Source organism: Phyllobates terribilis, unplaced genomic scaffold (assembly GCF_046119375.1).
Source record: "Phyllobates terribilis strain yellow unplaced genomic scaffold, ASM4611937v1 Scaffold_5__5_contigs__length_657084704, whole genome shotgun sequence".
Classification (NCBI taxonomy): domain Eukaryota; kingdom Metazoa; phylum Chordata; class Amphibia; order Anura; family Dendrobatidae; genus Phyllobates; species Phyllobates terribilis.
In genome coordinates, this window is record NW_027362765.1 from 150,954,273 (window position 1) to 150,980,177 (window position 25,905).

General features: G+C 42.1%; 1 protein-coding gene and 1 long non-coding RNA gene across 3 annotated transcripts in view; one reads left to right on the forward strand and one right to left on the reverse strand.

Moving 5' to 3' along the window:
• The window catches only part of FAM171A2 (family with sequence similarity 171 member A2), a 55,391-nt gene that overhangs the window by 16,534 nt on the left and 12,952 nt on the right, over positions 1 to 25,905 (reverse strand). For both annotated transcript variants that reach the window (XM_073683193.1, XM_073683192.1), the window contains exons 2-4: positions 16,052 to 16,279; positions 5,724 to 5,816; positions 909 to 1,073 (exon numbers count right to left, since the gene is read on the reverse strand). In XM_073683193.1, coding sequence (XP_073539294.1) covers positions 909 to 1,073; positions 5,724 to 5,816; positions 16,052 to 16,279 — 486 coding nt within the window. The remainder of the gene's footprint in view (positions 1 to 908; positions 1,074 to 5,723; positions 5,817 to 16,051; positions 16,280 to 25,905) is intronic.
• The window catches only part of LOC141272453 (uncharacterized), a 53,798-nt gene continuing 42,859 nt past the window's right edge, over positions 14,967 to 25,905 (forward strand). Inside the window, exon 1 of the long non-coding RNA XR_012322015.1 lies at positions 14,967 to 15,128. This is a non-coding gene — a long non-coding RNA (uncharacterized lncRNA). The remainder of the gene's footprint in view (positions 15,129 to 25,905) is intronic.

Genomic DNA, 25,905 nt, shown 5'->3' on the forward strand with positions numbered 1-25,905 from the left:
TTTTTTGTACCATGTTAGCCAGTAGATAGAAAAATATTTAGATTTGAGAGTCCTCAGTGGTTGATACCTTTTAATGGCTAACTGAAAAGATGGTAACAGGTTGCACGCTTTCGAGACTACTTAGGCCTCTTCTTCAGGGATAGAATAACACAAAATCTGAAGAGTCACATATTTATACACAATAGGGCACAGAAATAATGATCTGCTTTTAATCACCTGTCTCATCTATTGCATTATTTCTGTGCCATATATAAATATGTGACTCTTCAGATTTTGGGTTATACTAGCCTGATGAAGATGCCTGAGTAGCCTTGAAAGCTTGCAACCTGTTACCATCTTTTCAGTTAGCCATTAAAAGGTATCAACCACTGAGGACTCTCAAATCTAAACATTTTTCTATCCTCATTCACAAATTCTATAGAAATAAAATGGGTTGATTGTTGAATAAAAAAGATGCTATCTTTGTCTGTACATAGTGAATCAAGTGTACTGTGCCAAGTACTACCTTTAACTTAATACTAATCTTCTTCCATAACATTACCCAGCAGATTGATGTATAGTTTTCTGGGGAAATATTTAACATTGCATTAATTTATACCTCTGCTGATTCCCAGCGTCGGAGTCCAGTGGGCTGTTTAGTGATTGACAGCGATTTCTGTATAACACGTTTACACAAGGAAGGCTGTCAATTACATACAACTGTCCAGCAATATGGCAGCTGACCCCACAAGAACAGCTGTTCCCAACAGCAGAAAGCCCCCACATGGTGACAAAGAAACCCATATCCTGACATCAAGTTTCCCAACGTAGACAACGCAGTTAAAGAGTCTCCTTTATATCATGGTTTAGGCAACCTAAAAGCTAATATTTCAGCATTATAGCAGCACCCATACACCCCCTGTTCCTACCCCCATTGCTGGAATCAGGATCGGCTCCAATAAATGCTGGGAATCCTCTCATTTGATGGAGATTGTTAGCAGTGGTGAGGGAAGAGGACATTTGACTATAAGTGGAAGATCGGGGTAAGCGAGCAGACTTCCTCAGGAATTGAACCGAGGGCTGACTGCGGACACCTGTAAAACCAGATAAAGGAAGAGCTAAATACACAATATATTCACATTATATCACACATTACAGGTTCTGCGTTCACTGTCAGGGGCAGAGCTTTTTATTTGCTTATCCATATCTCCATGTTCTCTCATTGGTTTAGGTTGGGTTTGCACCAACAATAACAAAGTGTAGCGTATTTTACCACTAAGACATGGTATGAGCTTTGCATTTCATGCATATATGGGGTTGTATGCATATATGTTTGAAAAAATATATATTTTTAGATCTATTCCTAAATACTGCATATAGAATTACTAACACATTTTTATTTCAGCCATCAGCCCTGGTCCCAGAAGCTCCATTTGAGGTTTGTGTGAAGGGGGCTAGCTGACTGCTCTTTTCAACAACTAAGCAAGCCCTTTTCTGTTTATAAATCAGGAGTAATGGGGCTGGCTTAGCTAAGAAAATGTGCAGCCCCTTTACATACAGGGTCGCTATAATGCAAACAATGTCCTGTGTTGAGCAGAAACTGGAAGTAGAGCTGCCATGACCAGGACTGAGGCTGATAGCTGAAGATCTTAGCACCAAGAGTCTTAATAAATTCTATGAATTCAGATTAAGAAAACATCTAAATATGATTTTTTAAGCTGGACACTGCCTTTATTCCTTTTATATCTTTTAAAGAGAGTAATGTGAAATTTCTGAGATGGATGTACATAATGGTTATAAACAGTCTACACACCTCTGTTAAAATGCCAGCTTTCTGTCATGTAAAATAATCATACAGTACCAATAGACATCATTTCAGAACTTTTTCCATCTTTAACGTCATGTTCAGTACAAATCCATTGAGAAACAAAATGAAAATATTTTGAGGGGGGGAAATAAAAATAACATAACTTAAATAATGTGGTTGCATAAGTGTGAACACCTTCTTATAATTAGGGATGTGGTTGTGTTCAAAATTAGCAAATCACATTTAATCTCATGTTAAATAGTAATCAGTACACAGCTGTCATCACTTAATTCTAATTAACCCCATATAAAGTTTAGCTGTTCTAGTAGGATTTTTCTAATACTTTCTTAGTTGTATGTTACAGCAAAAGCCATGGTCCGTAAACAGCTTACAACACAGCAAAGGGAAATCACTGTTGAAAATTATCAGGAGAAAGGTACAAGCCACCAAGATGCCTACAGTAGATTATAGAAATTGCAGGAATTTCTTATTGTGTACTGCATGTGACACCAATATCACATATTCTTCAAATATCTGGCCCTGTGGGGTAGGGTGGTAAGATGGAAGCCTTTTCTTACAAAAAAAAGAAATCCAAGTCTGGCTATGTCTTGTCAAAACCTTCATCAAGTCTGCCAAGAGCATGTAGGAACTCGTGTTATGGTATGATGATACCAAGGGTGAAATTTTTGGCCACAATTCCAAAAGGTATGTTTGGTGCAAAGCCAACAATGTGCATCATCAAAAGAACACCAGACCCATAGTAAAGCATTGTGGAGGCAGCATTATGGTTTGGGGCTTAATATGGAGGGATTTATGAACAGTTCTAAATACCAGTAAATTTTGCAACAAAACCTTCAGGCCTTTCCTAAAAAGCTGAAGATGAAGAGAATTTTCAGGACTTCAACAACACTAAGCATACATCCGAATCAACAAAAGAATGGCTTCACCAGAAGAAGATCAAAGTTTTGGAATGGCCAAGCCAGAGCCCAGACCTGACTTCAATTGAAACTATGTGTTGACCTGAAGAGGGGCGCTGTACAAATCAGATGCCCTCACAACCTGACAGATTTGGAGCTACTGCAAGGAAGAGCGGGCAAAGATTGCCAATTCTAGATTTGCCATGCTGATAGACTCATACCTAAAAAGACTGAATGCTCTCATAAATTCAAAAGGTACTTCAACAAAGTATTATTTTAAGGGTGTGCATATGTATACAACCACATTGTTTTAGTTCTTTATTTTTCTTTCCACCTGAAAAGATCTTTTTTTATTGAATTGAACAGATTATGGGTGAAATTAAAAGTGGAAAAAGTTCTGAAATGATTCTTCTTGGCATGATTATTTTTACAAGACAAAAATCTGGCTTCTTGAGTGGGGAGTATAGATTTTTTTATCCACTGTACATTAACTTATTAATGTGAATGAAGTCTTGTTCCTTGAGATCTGTCTGCTGCCCCGGTGTCCCGTTTCTGAACTCAGGACCAGGGGTGCACAAGCTGTGATGTCATTTTGTGTGGCCCCCAGCAACACCATATTTGGGACTCCTATGTTCAGTAGAAGAGAAGGTTGTGCATAAATGTGTGAATATGTCTCTCTCCATCATTTTGTATGAGGGATGTGATACGTTAGGCTGTTTGCTTAAAGGGAAGGTGCCATCAAAACAAAAAAAAAATTTCAACAATTGAAAAACTGTAATGTATTAATGTTTTAATCAAAAAACATGTTATAATTTGTTTTTAATGGAGTAAAATATGAAAAATAATTGTAAAAGGTTTGATATGTTCCACTTTTATACACTAGGGGGAGCAGCTGCATGAAAACACAGTGTACTGCCAGGTCACATTATGACTGCTGTAAATGTGGGCAGGGTTTGTGTGTGACATCGCCCCTTCCCTTTCAGTCTGAGAGTTTGCAAAAAGATAAGGGAGGATGAAGTTTTGGATCAGATTGCAGAGCCATTTTTTTGGTGACTGCAAAGTGATACTGACAAGCAGACAGTGTCACTGAGGACTACTGGCAGCATAGATTCTGTTGATGCTGCTCGCTTTATCATAAGCTTAAGCTGGGGTTAGATATGGGGAGTGCACCACGTGCTGTGATTAGATACAGGGTTCAGTGTAGTGTATCACATGATGGGATTAGATATAGGGCTCAGTGGATTGTTTCACATAGGATGAGATTAGATACACAGTATGCAATGTGTGACACTGCTCCGTCCACTTCTATGGGAGCAGTGGTGTCATTTGTGACCCAGCTCCATGGAGGCATGCCCAGGCCACAGCAGTTGGCAGCCACAGTGTAGGAGATGTGGTAAGACAGCGACTGCAGACTCCTATGTACAGGGGCTGGCGTATTTGAGGTGTGTAAGTGTCGTTACACACCAGCAAATGCAAATTGCAGCCCTCAGAGGCTGCAGAAAATAATAATAATAATAAATAAAAAAAATACCGGTAGTTAAAACAGTGAATTTCATTTTGTATTAAAAATAATTGATTATATATTGAATAATTATTAATACAAAAATAAAAATCACGACACTTTCGCTTTAACTTTTGTAGTCTTTAATGCAGTTACCCGTGCATATGCGAAACTGCCTCAGCGTCTCTTCTCTGGACTGAAGCAATGTATGCCCATTTTTCACAATGTGAAAGTTACACAAGTGGACCCCCATGCTTATGGCATATTTTGATATGTTGAGGTTGGAAAGGCCTCTTTAACTTTTTTTTGTGACTTTTGGGAGTAGTAAAATCCAACAATGTGGCCCCCAGGCTGTGCACCGCTGGCTCTAGATGGTGATGTAAGCAATTGCAGTCCGTAGGAGCAGCGCAGCTCGGAATCCACTTACCCTGAGCTAACGATGGATAACATTGCACACATTTTTATACTGGTAAGGTTTACTTCAGTGCATACAATAACTGCCAGCAATAGATAAACCAATCAGGGTGGCATCTAATTGATACAGCACTGAATTGACCCCATCAGCATAAAAGGTGAGTCAGTATAGCTTACTGACTCTCTGCGCTCAGCATGCTGCCACTGCTGTGATGCTTCCAGCTGTGTGTGTGTACAAACAGGTCAGATGTCCATTTAGCAGGGGTGGACATGTCATTGGTGCAGCCTCACAGGGACCCAAGAGGTAAGGGACCCATTTACACCTCCCAAACAGGTGGAATTGTGCATCATCAGCACTGTCCCCATTGGGGCTCACAATCTACATTCCCTATCAGTATGTCTTTGGAAAGTGGGAAGAAACCGGAGAAGCTAGAGGAAACCCACACAAACACAGTGAGAACATACAAACTCCTTGCAGATGTTGTCCTTGGTGGGACCCCAGCACTGCAAGGCTGCAGTGCTAACCACTGAGCCACCATGCTGCCCCAATAATAAGCTACTGGACTGCAAAAGGTCCATATATTGTTCTTGCTTTTCTGTTTGTGTCCACCAATGCCATTTAGTCCAGTTCACCTCAAAACTACCAATTTTTGAAAGCCCTGAACCAACTGCACATCATGTCAGCTCCAAACTAGTCCCTTCATTAGTGCCTGGTGACGAAATGCATTGCAAAATGTGAACAGGGCCACATTGGGTCTATAGACAAGAGAATGTCACACTGCAGACCTGTTCTTAGCAGGCACAATAATGATAACGCCATAAAGAGAAGAGGCTTTAAGCCGGTTTGTACCATGTTTAGGCTTCTCTCCATACACCCTTACAAGCCCCTGCTGTACGTGGGTGGACAGGACAGTGTAAGCCACAATTTATAGACACAGGGATTAAAGTTGTGCTGTTGGTACAGGTTTTTCTGTAAGTTCTGTCTCACTAAATCAGACAGATCACGAGGTCATGTATGGATGGTCACACCATGTCAGGAGGTGAAGTATTAAGAACACAACATGTAAGCAGCTTCAGCTTCTTATTGATATGTAAGAAGTAATACCTGGTGATCCCAGCAGGATCTGCACAACGTCTTCATAGAGGATGAGTGTGGCCGGCCGCTCAGGAACCAGGTACAGGCTAACAGAGGCATACACTGCAATAAAATAAAAAACATTATGTGAGAGAAAAAATCAGTAGAAAAGACATGAATGGGACTGAAGGGCTTCTTGTATGAGTCTAATGGGAAACCGTTCTCTTAAAGGGAACCTGTCACATTATACACGCAGTCCGATCTGTGTACAGCACAGTATAGAGAAGGAGAAGATAAGCAAAATTATATGTAGATTTTTTTGCATAGATTCAGCATAACTTGTATTTAATTCATTGAAATCCCTGGTGTTTGTATGTAGAGGAGTCCAGTGGGCGGTCCTACTAGTGATTGACAGATATCTCTGCATGCACAGTCATACAGGGAAGACTGTCAATTACTTGTAGGCCCGCCCACTGGACTCCTCTACATACGAACACCAGGGATTTTAATGAATAGAATCCAAGTTTTAGGCAATTTTGGCATGCTACATTGCAACACAACACAACTCAGTGGGATCACATTGTGACCATAAGGGTACTGCGACAAGCAAGTCTCAGTAAGTCCAACCACATTGGATTATTTGAGACTTTCTGGCCACAGTTGCAGTAACCTCGGGGTCGCAGTGGGTTGTATTGCGCAGTAACACCTAGCAAACTTTGGCTGTGCTAATGTTGTTGTGTTGCCCCAGCCTTACTGAAACTTTTCTCACAAAAATATATATGAATCTGATCAGCTCCTCCTCCTCTGTAACATCCTACCTGCAGATCGAATACCATTCTCACCTTCAGAAGTTCCCTTTAAAGTTCTATTCTATGGTCAGTCATGGTCTTCAAAACTAAAAAGACATTTTTATAGACCTTGTTCTTATGTAGGAGGTATCCTGCTGAAAGAGGAAGCATTTCTCAAGGTGTTTCCTCTAAATTATATATATATATATATATATATATATATATATATATATATATATATACACGTATACACAGTGGGGAAAATAAGTATTTGATACACTGCCGATTTTGCAAGTTTTTCCACCTACAAAGCATGGAGAGGTCTGTAATTTTTATAGTGGGTACACTTCACCTGTGAGAGAGAGAATCTAAAAATAAAATCCAGAAAATCACATTGTATGATTTTTAAATCATTAAATTGCATTTTATTGCGTGAAATAAGTATTTGATCACTTATCAACCAGCAACAATTCTGGCGCTCACAGACCTGTTAGTTTTTCTTGAAGAAGCCCTCCTTCTCTGCACTCATTACCTGTATTAATTGCATCTGTATAAAAGACACCTGTCCACACACGCAATTAATCACACTCCAACCTCTCCACCATGGCCAAGACCACAGAGCTGTCTAAGGACACCAGGGACAAAATTGTAGACCTGCACAAGACTGCATAGATTGTAAGCTTGCTAGCAGGGCCCTCACTCCTCTTGGTATCTGTTGATTTATGTGATTGTTATTCTGTAATGTCTATTATTGTCTGTACAATTCCCCTCTAAAATGTAAAGTGCTGTAGAATATGTTGGCGTTATAGAAATAAAAATTACTATTATTATAAGGCTGGAATGGGCTACAGGACAATAGGCAAGCAGCTTGTTGAGATGGCAACAACCGTTGGCGCAATTATTAGAAAATGGAAGAAACACACGATGACTGTCAATCTTCCTCGATCTGGGGCTCTATGCAGAATCTCATGGGGTAAGGATGATTCTGAGAAAGGTCAGGAATCAGCCTGTAACTATACGGGAGGAACTGGGACCACAGTCTCAAACATTACCGTTAGTAACACACTACTTCATCATGAATGAAAATGCTGCAGGGCACCGAAGGTCCCCCTGCTCACGCCAGCACATGTCCAGACACGTTTGAAGTTCGCCAATGACCATCTGGATGATCCAGAGGAGGCATGCGAGAAGGTCATGTGGTCAGATGAGACCAAAATAGAACTTTTAGGTATCAACTCCACTCGCCGTGTTTGGAGGAAGAAGAGGGATGAGTATAACCCCAAGAACACAGTCCCAACCGTGAAGCATGGTGGGGGAAACATCATACTTTGAGGGCGCTTTTCTGCAAAGGGGACAGGACGACTGCACGATATTGAAGGGAGGATGGATGGGGTCATGTATCGCGAGATTTTGGCCAACAACCTCCATCCCTTAGTAAGAGCATTGAAGATGGGTCGTGGCTGGGTCTTCTAGCAATGACCAGAAACACACAATAGAAAATCTTTTGAGTTAAAACTCAATGTTGTCCAGTGACAGCCCCGAAACCTAAAGATCTGGAGAAGATCTTTATGGAGGAGTAGGCCAAAAATCACTGCTGCAGTGTGTGCAAACTTGGTCAAGAACTACAGGAAAAGTCTGACCTCTGTAATTGCAAACAAAGGTTTCTGTACCAAATATTAAGTTCTGTTTTTCTATTGTATCAAATATTTATTTCAAGCAATAAAATGCAAATTATTATGTAAAAATCATACAATGTGATTTTCTGGATTTACTTTTAAGATTCTGTCTCTCACAGTTGAAGTGTACCTAAGATAAAAATCACAGACCTCTCCATTGTTTGTACGTGGGAAAACTTGCAAAATCGGCAGTGTATCAAATACTTATTTTACCCAATATATATACAGTACAGACCAAAAGTTTGGACACACCTTCTCATTTAAAGATTTTTCTGTATTTTCATGACTATGAAAATTGTACATTCACACTGAAGGCATCAAAACTATGAATTAACACATGTGGAATTATATACTTAACAAAAAAGTGTGAAACAACTGAAAATATGTCTTATATTCTAGGTTCTTCAAAGTAGCCACCTTTTGCTTTGATGACTGCTTTGCACACTCTTGCCATTCTCTTGATGAGCTTCAAGAGGTAGTCACCGGAAATGGTTTTCACTTCACAGGTGTGCCCTGTCAGGTTTAATAAGTGGAATTTCTTGCCATATAAATGAGGTTGGGACCATCAGTTGTGTTGTGCAGAAGTCTGGTGGATACACAGCTGATAGTCCTACCGAATAGACTGTTAGAATTTGTATTATGGCAAGAAAAAAGCAGCTAAGTAAAGAAAAACAAGTGGCCATCATTACTTTAAGAAATGAAGGTCAGTCAGTGCGAAAAATTGGGAAAACTTTGAAAGTGTCCCCAAGTGCAGTTGCAAAAAACATCAAGCGCTACAAAGAAACTGGCTCACATGAGGACCGCCCCAGGAAAGGAAGACCAAGAGTCACCTCTGCTTCTGAGGATAAGTTTATCCGAGTCACCAGCCTCAGAAATCGCAGGTTAACAGCAGCTCAGATTAGAGACGAGGTCAATGCCACACAGAGTTCTAGCAGCAGACACATCTCTACAACAACTGTTAAGAGAAGACTTTGTGCAGCTGGCCTTCATGGCAAAATAGCTGCTAGGAAACCACTGCTAAGGACAGGCAACAAGCAGAAGAGACTTGTTTGGGCTAAAGAACGCAAGGAATGGACATTAGTCCAGTGGAAACCTGTGCTTTGGTCTGATGAGTCTAAACTTGAGATCTTTGGTTCCAACCACCGTGTCTTTGTGCGACGCAGAAAAGTTGAACAGATGGACTCTACATGCCTGGTTCCCACCGTGAAGCATGGAGGAGGAGGTGTGATGGTGTGGGGGTGCTTTGCTGGTGACACTGTTGGGGATTTATTCAAAATTGAAGGCATACTGAACCAGCATGGCTACCACAGCATCTTGCAGCGGCATGCTATTCCATCCAGTTTGCGTTTAGTTGGACCATCATTTATTTTTCAACAGGACAATGACCCCAAACACACCTCCAGGCTGTGTAAGGGCTACTTGACCAAGAGTGAGAGTGATGGGGTGCTACGCCAGATGACCTGGCCTCCACAGTCACCAGACCTGAACCCAATCGAGATGTTTTGGGGTGAGCTGGACCGCAGAGTGAAGGCAAAAGGGCCAACAAGTGCTAAGCATCTCTGGGAACGCCTTCAAGATTGTTGGAAGACCATTTCCGGTGACTACCTCTTGAAGCTCATCAAGAGAATGGCAAGAGTGTGCAAAGCAGTCATCAAAGCAAAAGGTGGCTACTTTGAAGAACCTAGAATAGAAGACATATTTTCAGTTGTTTCACACTTTTTTGTTAAGTATATAATTCCACATGTGTTAATTCATAGTTTTGATGCCTTCAGTGTGAATGTACAATTTTCATAGTCATGAAAATACAGAAAAATCTTTAAATGAGAAGGTGTGTCCAAACTTTTGGTCTGTACTGTATATATTGTGAAGGATCAGCTCTCGGATAGACTCAAGTTCACACAGGTTCCAAAACAAACTGGTGGTTTATTAAATGTCCATAAACCAGCCAGGAAAACAAAACATAACAGTCTCTTTCTGGCACAAAAAGGTATAACAGAACAAAGCTCAAAATAACCAGTCCATGCAGCAAGGCCTCAGCCGTTTAAATGAAGCGCTTTACTCTGCCTCCAGCAGACTCTGAGCAGCACAAGCAAGCATGCTCACCTTGCACAACACATAGACAGACAGAGACAGGCGCTGCTGTCTTAAATCAGCCTTCCAAGACCTGGACTGGTGGTAAGCGAGCAGCTGATCCCCCCCAGCTCTTTCAGCTGCTCATAAAACCCGGCCCTTTAATCCGGGCTCATTAAACACCTCTCAGCACTATGTGTTCTGGAGACTGCTCCGGGTCCTACATCACCGAAGCTTAGGACCTCGGGGACACATACCTCCCGTCCACAACCAAATGTAGCCTCCCTTACCTTATTAATGGAATTCCACTAAAGACTCTAATCTCTCAGGATACGGGTCCTGGCTTTATAAGTGCCAAGGGCAGCCGTTAAACAATTGCCGATCGGCTACATGCAAGCCGCTCAGTGGTTGTTTAATAATCTGTTTAGATATTTTAACCCCAACCCTATGCGCGCAGAACGATCATTAAAGGGATTATCTGGGACTATATTAATTTTTTTACTATAGGCCTAAGAACTAATAGGCATGTAGTTGCTAACTATCAGCCTGTTCTGCCCAGCACAGATCTCTGCAGACATAGAGCAGTCACTAATTCTGCTGCTTCCGCTGACGTTACGTCGACAGAGCAGTGGTTTCTCTTCCAGTCTACTCTGTTGACGGGACGTGACTGCCGACATAATGCTGGTAAACAGCCGGCTCCCCACTGCATAACTATAACGTTGATAGTCACACCCCATTGACAGAACAAGCCGGAAGAAGAAGAGCTGCTCTGTTGACGAGAAGCAACTGACGCTGGCAGGAGCAGACAGTGACTGCTCTGAGCCGGCGACAGATATAGTTTTTTTGGCTCATAGTAAAAAAATGATTTAGTCCTGGATAACCCCTTTAATATGATTGTTCTGTACACATAGAAGATCATGTTATCGGCAGCACGTTTTGTTTACACATGATGTTGTGCTGCCAAGAAAAATGACTTTTAACCATGCTTAAAAATCATCGAGCATTTGCTCATTTGTCAGGCTATGCTGGCCTGCTAAGATTGGCTGATAGTCGGGATAGTCGTTCCTACGAGAACTTGATCCCCAATTATTGACCCGAATGCAAAGTCTTTTTTTTATTTTTTTTCAAAGCTGCTGATGTCGTGCCACTTATCTGTGGATATTTTGAGAGGACAGATAATGAAGGACACATTTGTATGGTATTAACATTTCTCCTCAATGAAAGCATGGGACCCAGTCTACACTACAATATGTTGTACCTCCTACTAGCCATTCAATAAGGAATGGTTGTCCTGGCATCTACTAAAACCAGCTTTATATATCAGGCTACCAAAAGCTAAATGGGTTTCTGCTGTAGTGATAGTGGCATGCTTAATAGCCCTCCAGTTGATAACTGGCATGGAACATGGTGGGCTTGTGTGCAGGTTTTCAACCATGGAAAGTCTAGATATGACGCTCATGGAGAACTGTGATGTGCTTCTAGGAGCAGACCGGACTCCTGAGAAGGTGTCTTATTGGTGGTCTCATTCTGTGGCATTTCCTGTCTGTGGGGTCCTCCCTTCACAATGCTGACTTGTGGGACAGGTGGCATCCAGAGGCAAAAGTGACTGAACTCCTCCATATGTTGCCGCTAGTGTTTTTTTTATGGAGACTGAATTTTAGGAATCTACTTAGAGGAATTGACCACAACCTTCGGCCAGCTGATGTATTTCTATTATCCTGAGATATTATGGAGGGCGGGGTATACAGAAAGGTAATATAAAGAGGAGAAGAACTGTCTGAAAACCAGGAGATAAAAGAAAACAGTAAAAAAATGAAAATTTCTTTATTTTTGTGACCTTGGATAGAAGACAGGAAACAAGATACATCCTGCCAGACCGGGGGGGGGGGGGAGGAAAAGAAAGCAGCAAACAATGCGACACTAACAATATTCAACATAAAAGAGTCCTAAAAAGGTCTTCTCAGCAAGAGAGAAAGAAATAGATGACTACGTGGCTATGATCGGGGACCTGGGCAACATTCACAGTTCACTAGACTACCTGCACATAGGAGAAGCAGCCATGAGCATAGAATGAATTTACTCATTAGGAATTACTATATTACTGAGGCACAATATACCTCAGCGAATCAAGAAGCTTAACACTGCCTCCGCTGTAATTGGCAGGTCTACAATAAGGCTGATAGATACATCAGCCAAGAAGCAAGAGCGCAGGATTGTGACCACTCCCGGCACAGCTGTGCCTCGGCTTGCCAGGAATGTCGCTGCATCTGACCAGTGTGGACAGGTGGCTAAATAAGCTTTCCTAGATGAAAATAACAGCAGATGCCAGCGTGTAACCCCAGCTACACCCAGGATGATGGAGAAAGTCCACAAGAACTAAAAAGGTCATGGGGTGAATTCAGAGGACGGCGCTATGTGCGAGTGGAGAAAGTAGGAAGCGGAAGAATGTCTGACAATGGCGAGGTACATACATCCGGCTTTCAAGGTCTGTATACGGACCTCAGTGTCTGGACCATCTGTGGGTCTCCTGACCCAAACTCAGAAGCCTATAATAATAATATTTTTATTTATATAGCGCCAACATATTCCACAGTGCTTTACAATTTAGACAATTTACAGACATTATCGGCACTATCCCCATTGGGGCTCACAATCTAAGCTCCCTATCAGTATGTCTTTGGAATGTGGGAGGAAACCAGAGAACTTGGAGGAAACCCACACAAACACTGGGAGAACATACAGTCATGGCCAAAAGTATTGAGAATGAGACAAATAGTAATTTTTCCAAAGTTTACTGCTTCATTTTTTGTAATGGCAATTTGCATATACTCCTGAATGTCAAAGAGTGATCAGCTTAACAGCAATTACTGTACTTGCAAAGTCAATATTTGCCCAGAAAATGAACTTTAACCCCCAAAACACATTTCAACATCATTGTAGTCCTGCCTTAAAAGGAGCAGCTAACATCGTTTTAGTGATTGATCCATTAACACAGGTGTGGGTGTTGATGAGGACAGGGCTGGCAATCAATCAGTAATGATTAAGTAAGAATGACATCACTGGACACTTTAAAAGGAGGCTGGTTCTTGGTATCATTGTTTCTCTTCAGTTAACCATGGTTATCTCTAAAGAAACACGTGCAGCCATCATTGCACTGCACAAAAATGGCCTAACAGGGAAGAGTATCGCAGCTACAAAGATTGCACCTCAGTCAACAATCTATCGCATCATCAAGAACTTCAACGAGAGAGCTTGCATTGTTGTCAAAAAGGCTCCAGGGCGCCCAAGAAAGACCAGCAAGTGCCAGGACCGTATCTTAAAACTGTTTCAGCTGCGGGATCGGACTACCAGCAGTGCCGAGCTTGCTCAGGAATGGCAGCAGGCTGGTGTGAGTGCTTCTGCATGCACTGTGAGGCGGAGACTCTTTGAGCAAGGGCTGGTTTCAAGGAGGGCAGCAAAGAAGCCACTTCTCTCCAGAAAAAACATCAGGGACCGACTGATATTCTGCAAAAGGTACAGGGAGTGGACTGCTGAGGACTGGGGCAAAGTCATTTTCTCTGATGAATCCCCTTTTCGATTGTTTGGGACATCTGGAAAACAGCTTATTCGGAGAAGAAGAGGTGAGCGCTACCACCAGTCTTGTCTCATGCCAACTGTAAAGCATCCTGAAACCATTCATGTGTGGGGTTGCTTCTCAGCTAAGGGAATCGGCTCACTCACAGTCTTGCCTAAAAACACAGCCATGAATAAAGAATGGTACCAGAATGTCCTCCAAGAGCAACTTCTCCCAACCGTCCAAGAGCAGTTTGGCGCCCAACAATGCCTTTTCCAGCATGATGGAGCACCTTGCCATAAAGCAAAGGTGATAACTAAATGGCTCATGGAACAAAACATAGAGATTTTGGGTCCATGGCCTGGAAACTCCCCAGATCTTAATCCCATTGAGAACTTGTGGTCAATCATCAAGAGACGGGTGGACAAACAAAAACCAACAAATTCTGGCAAAATGCAAGCATTGATTATGCAAGAATGGACTGCTATCAGTCAGGATTTGGTCCAAAAATTGATTGAGAGCATGCCAGGGAGAATTACAGAGGTCTTGAAGAAGAAGGGGCAACACTGCAAATATTGACTTGCTGCATTAACTCATTCTAACTGTCAATATAACCTATTGGTACTCATAATATGATTGCAATTATATTTCTGTATGTGATATAAACATCAGACAAACACTAATAAAAACCAGAGGCCAGCAGATCATGTGAAAATATAATTTTGGTGTCATTCTCAAAACTTTTGGCCATGACTGTACATACTCCTTGCAGATGTTGTCCTTGGTGGGATTTAAATCCAGGACCCCAGCGCTGCAAGGCTGAAGTGCTAACCACTGAGCCATTGTGCTGCCCGTTATGGATAGGGCATCAATGTGAAAGTAGTGGATAACTTCTTTAAATACGTATTTCATAAGCAGGTGGATTCTGTGTTGTAGCATTAAGTTTTGAGTTAATCAGAAAAGAACAGACCTGTAGAAGCTGTGTTGGTAATGGCAGAGCCAGAGTAAATCGGACTCACCTCAACATTAAGCTCTTTATGTAGTAAGATATGGTTTGGAAACGTCGGTGTATTGGGCTTGGTAGCAGCAACCTGCAGATATCACTAGGGGTGGCTCACTACAATAACTACTGCACCCATATATTCTGTGTTAGCTTAAAGGGATTGTCCGCTCACCTGATAAAACTCTGCAATCACTCTATGTGACTGCAGACTTCTGAATACTCTGCTGGCATTTTCTGACAGCCCAGGGCCTACAGCATCGCCCCACTCCTACCACTGCCACCAGCTTTCTACAGCAGCGACTCGGCCTCCTGTGACCCAGCTCCACCGCAGCCGCAAACCCCCTGGTAAGCTATCGTAAAATCGGACTATAAGACGGACCACCATGTTATTACATTTTTTTTTTTACTATTTACCTCCCCAAAATTTGGGCTGCGACTTACGGTCTGATGCATCTTATAATCCGCAAAATAAGGATTGTTTTTCGTTTGTTTTTTTAACGAGTTGGAGCCCTGTGAAAACAATTAGAATTTCCTGGAAACCAGTTCAATCAACACAGAAATTTGGCCATATCTTTAATATATGCATAGTTCATTTTCTGGGACTGTCAGGGGACAATAAGGCTCGTTCTCAGTATTTTTACAGGTTCTTTTATTATGGAACATAGGTTTAAAGGGACTCTGTCATCGCAGGATGACTGTTCACTCTAAGTACCGCTGCTCAGTGCATCATGGCATGGACAATCATTTAAATACACCCTCCCACCTGCTTGTTATCCTTCAATCTCGTCCCTTCTCTTCTTTGATTGACAGATCTGGTTTCATAGAGCCAGAGAAGGGCAGAGATAGATAGAAAACAAGCAGGTGTATGTAAATGATTGACCCGTCATGATGCACGGAGCTCCTGTACTTGGTTTAAACCGTCATTCTGTACTGATAGAGTCCCTTTAAAGTACTCGAATCACCACCATAAGCCTTCACTCAAAATGCTACATTTTAGCTGGACCATCCTTTTAACCTACTTAATGATGCTTTTTAATTTAATTAATAAAATGATTGTGAATGCAGAATGATCCCAACATTTACCATGCTGAGCCCAAGCGGGATTTAGATAAGGCTAGCACACAAAATAATCTATAAAGGGTTTGTTTTGTCAGAAGTATGTGTCCCAGTAATATATTAGCCATTGGAATTGTACCACTGCACATGACCCAGAATCTGACATTACACACAGATATATACATATATATGGTGTGTCTCACAATCCTTACGTGGTAGTTTATCCACATGCCAGGGCACAGAGTTGGTCACGTAGCCTCTCTTGCTAGCAGTTACAAGAACCCAGGTCCCCAGTCTGTAGCTGATGCCCAGCACTGCCATGCCATCCTGGTCGGTTACTCCAGAAGCCAGACCGCTGTAATTCCCGAATATCTCCACCACTGCCGATGCCAGGGGCGACAGGTCTCCGTTCTCGTATACCTGGACTTTTATGTTGACATCTGCAAAGGACACAGATATGGGCTCAGTTGGGTGCAAAAAAGGAAACATAGTGACATACATTACGAGATTTTCATGAAATAGGGATGGATAGGATAAGGCAGAACTTGGTATCAGATGATAACTATTTTAATTACATTTTTCTCAATGCAGAGCAATGGTGGGCACAGCAGCCCTCTAGTGACTGGCATACTGATAGGGTAGCAGAGGAAGTGCATGGAGCGGTGTAAGCAGGGCTGTGGAGTCTGTAAGCCAAACCTCCGACTCCTCAATTTCCATGACACCGACTTCACGACTCCGACTCCCTCATACATGGCTCATGTTTAAGTGATAAACTTACTGTAGCACAGATTCATCTCAGCTAAAAGTCTAGACCCTTAGATCAGGAATAGGACAGACATTTATAGGACATTTCATAACTTTCCCAAATTCTTATGAAAAAATATTCCCCACAAACTGCATTGAATTACTGTACCCAATTTATTACCATTTATACCGACTCCACCAAAATGGGCTCCGACTCCGACTCCACAGCCTTGGGTGTAATGTCTATGTACTAAAATATATCAACTTCAGACTCCATTTTTTATCAAACCATCATCTTTTCTTGGTGTGGGAACCAACATCTTATTGAAGTGGATTTCCGTCACTGCAGATTCTGTATCTTTCTTGGACTAGAACGAAGAATGGCCATATGTGGCCACTAACGGAGATGTCCATAAAGTGCTAGGTTAACTACCACTGTGAGCGAGGCACAAAGGGAATAAGAAAGTCTTTCAGTCAATTTCCTGGCACGCCGCCATAGTCTACCAGTCAGCTCATTTACTTTCGTCTCAAGTTCTCCCATCTTCACTCGTCTATGTACAACCAAATAGTTGATGGAGGGATAGGGACAGAGAAATTACGTTTTATCTCTAAATGTTACCCAACATAAGCTTTTCTCTGCCCATGATCCTATCTCTTACATTGTCAAATGTAATTTTTGCATCATCCCAACCTTTCTAGAATTCCCTTTTTGATGTCGTCCACCATTCATCAGACCAACAGTTACGGTATATAACATGGTCTATATTCTTCATCCTCAGGCTGATGTACCAATGCAGCCTTCCTTCCATACAAATTCTACGCCCCTGAGGTTCCAGTTGCCTCAAAGGTACTGCATCTCACCCAGAGGTGTGGTACCCCACTCTCAGGTAAGGAGGGAGTACTACCCGGGACCCACACACCCACATCCAACACTACACCACTCCAGACCAGCAGGCGGGGCAAGATGCACTTGTCCACTGCTGAGCCCTGCCCCTGGCTGGAAGGGGGGGAACCAAGAGAGGGGGAACCATGTAGTGGGTGTGGGTGGAGGAAGAAGTTCAGTGGAGCATAGACAGAAAGGGTATAAAAGACAGAGAGAAGCATCTAGAAGGGTCCAGTCCTGCTCAGGAGAGCAGTGCAGAAGGGTCCATACTCCTGGCTCCAGTGCTTGGAGCAGGAGTTCAGTTGAGAGAGAGGAGTAGGGCCCAGTGAGAGAGGCCCAGGAGAAGGAAAGAAAGAAGAGAGGAGCAGTGAGGAGGGCTCCAGGAGGAACAGAGGGGATCCCAGGGGCACGGAGAGTGCAGATGCCACCCGTGCGCCCGAATCTACGCTGAAGTGGAGGGATCAGGCCGCAGAGAGGGGACCGGCCCCTAAACTAGTGGAGAACAACCAGGCTCAGCTAGACAACCGGAGGCTGCTGCATTTTCAAGGTGTTGCAGCCAACAGCCACAATTACATCGCCGAAAAGGTGGCCGCATAGGGTCATGGGGACTGCACGTCGCCCGACAAGGCCCGAGGCCACTGGCTTGGGACACTGATTGTGAGGCGTAGGGCAGGAGGGCGAGAGCCAGCGCAGTGAGACGACCGGGAAAGGAACATAGAACGGGGTCCTGTCTAAGTGCTCCTGAGGTACGTGAGAGATTGCTGGATCCCTACCCTGGAGGACACAAGACGACGTGGGCGGTTACACACTGGTAACTGTAACCTGAAGTCTTGAACAAACTGTGAGTAAAACCTGAAGACTGCACCCCACTGTGTCCTTGAATAATTGCTGTGCCATCACCAGCCCTGCACTACACTGCACAGCAACATCTACCTCATAAAATCTTCATCTACACTGCCCTGGAGCTTAGCTCTGCCTGTGGAGAGCTGAACCAACTCTGCTGCGTCACCATCAGCTCCAGTGGATCTGCACCGTAGCATACCACAGGTGGTGTCACGAACATTATCTCTAAAAACTTTATTCCCCTTTTCTACTTTCCCTTTAATTGACTGCCCTGGGTCACGGACCGGGTCACTGCCACCGTGACATCCCCCAGCACCGAACGGCCCGGCTACCGAGTACCCCACGGCCCAGGGGGTGCGTCATACTCCTATGAGCAGTATCTATGTTACACCGTATCTGAATTTTGTCTTGTATGTACACAATCATTTTCCATCTAACAATTTGTTAAAAAAAAAAGTACTATACAGGGAGATTCACTTGAAAGAGACCCCGGATATTCTGTAATAACTCTCGTCAGGACGAAGCAATCTGAACAAAACAATGTGTAAGGTACTCCTCAGAACATGGAGCTTTGAACAAGCCAGCAAGTCTTCATGTTGGAGCGATGAGGTAACGAAAAGTTACTTACAGCAAGATGGAGCAACATGTCAGACATCTGCAACATGGTCATTTTAAAGGGGCTTTGGAGACCATGGTCACCGGATCTGACACCACCAGGCTTCAAAGGAGAAGTCTATCGGAACAAGCCTCGAACTGTGGGAGATTTGAAGGAGAACATCCAAAGTGAAATTGCTGCTATCCCCACTGATTTGCCTGATGATATGTTCAGGAACATGGAGTGCCGCATGGAAATGTGTCGGGCAGGAAACGGAGATCACTAGCCGCATCGCATTTAATGTAATCGATTACGGATACGTCAAGGCGTTTAGTGTATTTCTTTAATTCAGATTTCTTCATCCTAACAGGAGTTATAACAGAATATTCAGGGACTCTTTCCAGTGAAACCATTGCCACAGAAGATGATGGTACTGTAGAAAATAGCTGATAATGACACATTGTTCATCTAATAGTATCTTTAATAGGCACTAAAAAGCTTTTTGTATATAACAAAATTAAAAAAGAATTAAAAAACGTTTAGAAAAGAATGAACAATGAAAGCTAGCATTTGAATAAAAAGGTGTTTTTTTTCTTTTGCTGTTCTTCGTGACTAAATGCCCCATACATATTAGATAGCTATCAGCCAAACGACTATATCCCCATTCACAAGTGAGGTTAGCTAAAAGTGGGGAGAGAGGAGAAAGTCTCTGCCACACACCTCTGGCAGCGACTTATCTCCTGAATAACAAAAGGGTCTGCTGTTGAAAACACTGGCCAATATCGCCAGGTCGGCCCACTTTAGTTTAATGCATATAGGGGCCTTAAAGGGGTTTCCAGTCTTAAACTGCAAGTCTGCAGTCACTCTATGTGACTGTAGACTTGTGATTCCTCACATCATGCACACTACGTGCTGTGAGGATTCTCCGGTATCAGTGCCAGGAGCGGCGGTAATGTGATCGCAAGTATGAGATTTGCATACTCCTGGCCACAATTCGACTAAACTGTGTCTGGCCTCGCTCAATACACTTGCATTGAGCGAGGCTGCTCCCCTCCAGTCGGATTGTGGCCAGGAGTATGCACATTGCATACTTGAGGTCACATGACCACCCGCTTCCGGTACTGATACCGGTAATTCTCACAGTGCGCAGTGTGCGTGATGTGAGGATTCACAAGTCTACAGTCACATAGAGTTATTGTAGACTTGCAGTTTAGGATTGGACAACCCCTTTAAGAAATAAATGTTTTTGTTAAGTAGTGTGTAATATGAACAGCACATAAAAAAAGAAGAACACAATGACTGTCAGTCTATCAAATTCTCATGCTGGAGACAATAATTACAATAACATCAGTGACAGGTTCACAATGATGATTTTCTATCTTCTGGCAGATTCAGAATAAAGCAGAAAAAAAGACATTTTCTGTATTGAAATGTCAGCAAGAAAGGGAGGAAGCCGCTGTACTAACAAGCAAGATAACAGCGTTTTCTCCTGGCGCTGAGGTCCCAGCGCGTGAGCAGTGAAGGGAGGTGCAGAGATCTCAGCCTCATTGGTGCACTGCGCATGGGCCAAACGCTGATCAACATGATGAAGATGACCACGGCCACTTCAATGCCACCATTTTCTCACTTATTCCAAATCTTCCAGAAGATAGAAGTTCATTACTGTAACCACCTTGAATAAAAATTTGGTGGCAGTTCATGGACCTAAATCCTGCAGACATATCCTATCATGCAAAAAATATTGTTTCACAGTATCGTATCCCATAATAAGATATCTCCTCCTATTAGGTCAAATAGGCCGGGTCAGACGAATGTGTGAAAAATCATCTAATTTTCATCCATTAAACTGGATTTTCATCTGTATTGACATCCATGTGCCATTTGTGAGACATCCATATTTATGTATCAACACATTAAAATGTACTTGATCAAATGTTATACTACCAACACAAGAACCAAATGGTGCATATAAATCTCATAAAATATAACTTTTATTAAAATACTAAATACAGAATAAAAACATGAATAAAGAGTAAAACAGAGAAATCCCCAATGGAGGGCCACATCAAATTTTGCCTACTCCTGGGAAGGTCAACTACTATATTTTTCTATACCTACAGTACAGACCAAAAGTTTGGACACACCTTCTCATTTAAAAAATTTTCTGCATTTTCATGACTATGAAAATTGTACATTCACACTGAAGGCCTCAAAACTATGAATTAACACATGTGGAATTATATACTTGACAAAAAAGTGTGAAACAACTGAAAATATGTCTTATATTCTAGGTTCTTCAAAGTAGCCACCTTTTGCTTTGATGACTGCTTTGCACACTCTTGGCATTCTCTTGATGAGCTTCAAGAGGTAGTCACCGGAAATGGTTTTCACTTCACAGGTGTGCCCTGTCAGGTTTAATAACTGGGATTTCTTGCCTTATAAATAGGGTTGGGACCATCAGTTGTGTTGTGCATAAGTCTGGTGGAAACACAGCTGATAGTCCTACTGAATAGACTGTTAGCTGCTTTTTTCTTGCCATAATACAAATTCTAAGTAAAGAAAAACGAGTGGTCATCCTTACTTTAAGAAATGAAGGTCAGCCAGTGCGAAAAATTGGGAAAACTTTGAAAGTGTCCCCAAGTGAAGTTGCAAAAACCATCAAGCGCTACAAAGAAACTGGCTCACATGAGGACCGCCCCAGGAAAGGAAGACCAAGAGTCACCTCTGCTTCTGAGGCTAAGTTTATCCGAGTCACCAGCCTCAGAAATTTCAGGTTAACAGAGCAGCTCAGATTAGAGACCAGGTCAATGCCACACAGAGTTCTAGCAGCAGACACATCTCTTCAACAACTGTTAAGATGAGACTTTGTGCAGCAGGCCTTCATGGTAAAATAGCTTCTAGGAAACCACTGCTAAGGACAGGCAACAAGGAGAAGAGACTTGTGTGGGCTAAAGAACACAAGGAATGGACATTAGACCACTGGAAATCTGCTTTGGTCTGATGAGTCCAAATTTGAGATCTTTGGTTCCAACCACAGTGTCTTTGGGCGACGCAGAAAAGGTGAACGGATGGACTCTACATGCCTGGTTCCCACCGTGAAGCATGGAAGAGGAAGTGTGATGGTGTGGGGGTGCTTTACTGGTGACACTGTTGGGGATTTATTAAAAATTGAAGGCATACTGAACCAGCATGGGTACCACAGCATCTTGCAGCGGCATGCTATTCCATCCGGTTTGCGTTTATTTGGACCATCATTTATTTTTCAACAGGACAATGACCCCAAACACACCTCCAGGCTGTGTAAGGGCTATTTGACCAAGTAGGAGAGTGATGGGGTGCTACGCGAGATGACCTGGCCTCCACAGTCACCAGACCTGAACCCAATCGAGATGGTTTGGGGTGAGATGGACCGCACAGTGAAGGCAAAAGGGCCAACAAGTGCTAAGCATCTCTGGGAACTCCTTCAAGATTGTTGGAAGACCATTTCCGGTGACTATCTCTTGAAGCTCATCAAGAGAATGCCAAGTGTGCGCAAAGCAGTCATCAAAACAAAAGGTGGCTACCTTGAAGAACCTAGAATATAAGACATATTTTCAGTTGTTTCACACTTTTTTGTTAACTATATAATTCCACATGTGTTAATTCATAGTTTTGATGCCTTCAGTGTGAATGTACAATTTTTATAGTCATGAAAATACAGAAAAATCTTTAAATGAGAAGGTGTGTCCAAACTTTTGGTCTGTACTGTATATCTATGACAGGCTTCCTTCCAGTCCTTATCTTCCTGGCCGATAATACTCCACACTGTTAGCTCAGGGAGTCTAACTGACCTTTGTTTAGCTTCCCTCCTGATCTGAATTCTGCTCCCTTGACTTCTGTGAGATACAGATCATAAGCCACCTTTCTCTTCGGCTCCAGCCAGACAGTAAACTACTTCCCCACAATCCCCCTGGGGCTCTGCTAAAACACTCCCCTTCTCCAGTGACTGTGTTAACTCCTCTAGTTGTTGGATGCTTCTGGAGTTAAACAATTCCGGACTCCTGTACTTGTGTTACTTCTAATAGATGCTGAATGCTTTAAAAGCACTACTTCAACATATCACATATATCTCCTCCTATTACTCCATATAACCTCCCCTGTATCTCCTCCTATTACTCCATATAACCTCCCTATATCTCCTCCTATTACTCCATATGACCTCTCTATATCTTCTCCTATTACTCCATATAACCTTCCTATATATTCTCCTATTACTTCATATAACCTCACCTATATCGCCTTCTATTACTCCATATAACCTCCCCTATATCTCCTCCTATTACTCCATATAATCTCGCTATATCTCCGATTACTCCATATAACCTCTCTATATCCCCTCCTATTAATCCATATAATCTCCCTATATATCCTCCTATAACTACATATAACCTCCCTATATCTCCTCCTATTACTCCATATAACCTCCCCTATATCTCCTCCTATTACTCCATATAACCTCCCTATGTCTCCTCCTATTACTTCATATAACCTCCCCTATATCTCCTATTACTCCATATAACCTTCCCTATATCTCCTCCTATTACTCCATATAACCTCTCTATATCCCCTCCTATTACTCCATATAACCTCCCTATATATCCTCCTATTACTCCATATAACCTCACCTATATCTCCTCCTATTGCTCCATATAACCTCCCCTATATCTCCTCCCTATTTCTCCATATAACCTCCCTATATCTCCTACTATTACTCCATATAACCTCCCCTATATCTCCTCCTATTACTCCATGTAATCTCCCCTATATCTCCTTCTATTACTCCATATAACTTCCCTATATCTCATACTATTACTCCATATAACCTTCCCTATATCTCCTATTACTCCATATAACCTCCCCTATATCTCCTCCTATTACTCCATATAACCTCCCTATATCTCCTCCTATTACTCTATATAACCTCCCTTTATCTCCTCCTATTACTCCATATAACCTCCCCATATCTCCTCCTATTACTCTATATAACCTCCCTTTATCTCCTCCTATTACTCCATATAACCTCCCATATCTCCTCCTATTACTCCATTAACCTCCCTATATCTCCTCCTATTATTGCATACAACCTCCCTATATCTCCTCCTATTCCTCCATATAACCTCCCTATATCTCCTCCTATTACTCCATATAACCTCCCTATATCTCCTATTACTCCATATAACCTCTCTATATCCCCTCCTATTACTCCATATAACCTCCCCTATATCTCTTCCTATTACTCCATATAACCTCCCTATATCTCCTCCTATTACTCCATGTAACCTCCGCTATATCTCCTCCTATTACTCCATATAACCTCCCCTATATATCCTCCTATTACTCCATATAACCTCCCTATATCTCCTCCAATTACTCCATATAACCTCCCCTATATCTCCTATTACTCCATATAACCTCCCTATATCTCCTCCTATTACTCCATATAACCTCCTCTATATACTCCTATTACTCCATATAACCTCCCCTATATCTCCTCCTATTACTCAATATAACCTCCCTATATCTCCTCCAATTACTCCATATAACCTCCCCTATATCTCCTCCTATTACTCCATATAACCTCCCTATATCTCCTCCTATTACTCCATATAACCTCCCCTATATCTCCTCCTATTACTCCATATAACCTCCTCTATATCTCCTCCTATTACTCCATATAACCTCCCATATATCTCCTCCTATTACTGTATATAACCTCCCTATATCTCCTCCAATTACTCCATATAACCTCCCCTATATCTCCTCTTATTACTCCATATAACCTCCCTATATCTCCTCCTATTACTCCATATAACCTCCCCTATATCTCCTCCTATTACTCCATATAACCTCCCTATATCTCTTCCTATTACTCCATATATCCTCTCCTATATCTTCTCCTATTACTCCATATAACCTCCCCTATATCTCCTCCTATTACTCCATATAACCTCCTCTATATCTCCTCCTATTACTCCATATAACCTCCCCTATATCTCCTCCTATTACTCCATATAACCTCCCTATATCTCTTCCTATTACTCCATATATCCTCTCCTATATCTTCTCCTATTACTCCAAATAACCTCCCTATATCTTCTCCTATTACTCCATATAAACTCTCCTATATCTCCTATTACTCCACATAATCTACCATATATCTCCTCCTATTACTCTATATAACCTCCCTATATTTCCTCCCATTACTCCATATAACCTCCCTATATCTCCTCCTATTACTTCATATAACCTCCCTATATCTCCTTCTATTACTCCAAATAACCTCCCTATATCTCCTCCTATTACTCCAAATAACCTCCCTATATCTCCTCCTATTACTCCATATAGCCTCCCATATATCTCCTCCTATTACTCTATATAACCTCCCTATATCTCCTCCTATAACTCCATATAACCCCCTATATCTCCTCCTATTACTCCATATAACCTCCCTGTATCCCCTCATATTACTCCATATAACCTCTCCTATATATCCTCCTATTACTCCATATAATCTCCCTATATCTCCTCCTATTAATCTATATAACCTCCCTATATTTCCTCCTATTACTCCATATAACCTTCCTATATTTCCTCCTATTACTCTATATAACCTCCCTATATTTCCTCTATTACTCCATATAACCTCCCTATATCTCCTCCTATTACTCCATATAATCTGCCATATATCTCCTCCTATTACTCTATATAACCTCCCTATATCTCCTCCTATTACTCCATATAACCTCCTATATCTCCTCCTATTACTCCATATAACCTCCCCTATATCTCCTCCTATTACTCCATATAACCTCCCTGTATCTCCTCCTATTACTCCATATAACCTCCTATATCTCCTCCTATTACTCCATATAACCTCCTATATCTCCTCCTATTACTCCATATAACCTCCTATATCTCCTCCTATTACTCCATATAACCTCCCCTATATCTCCCCCTATTAC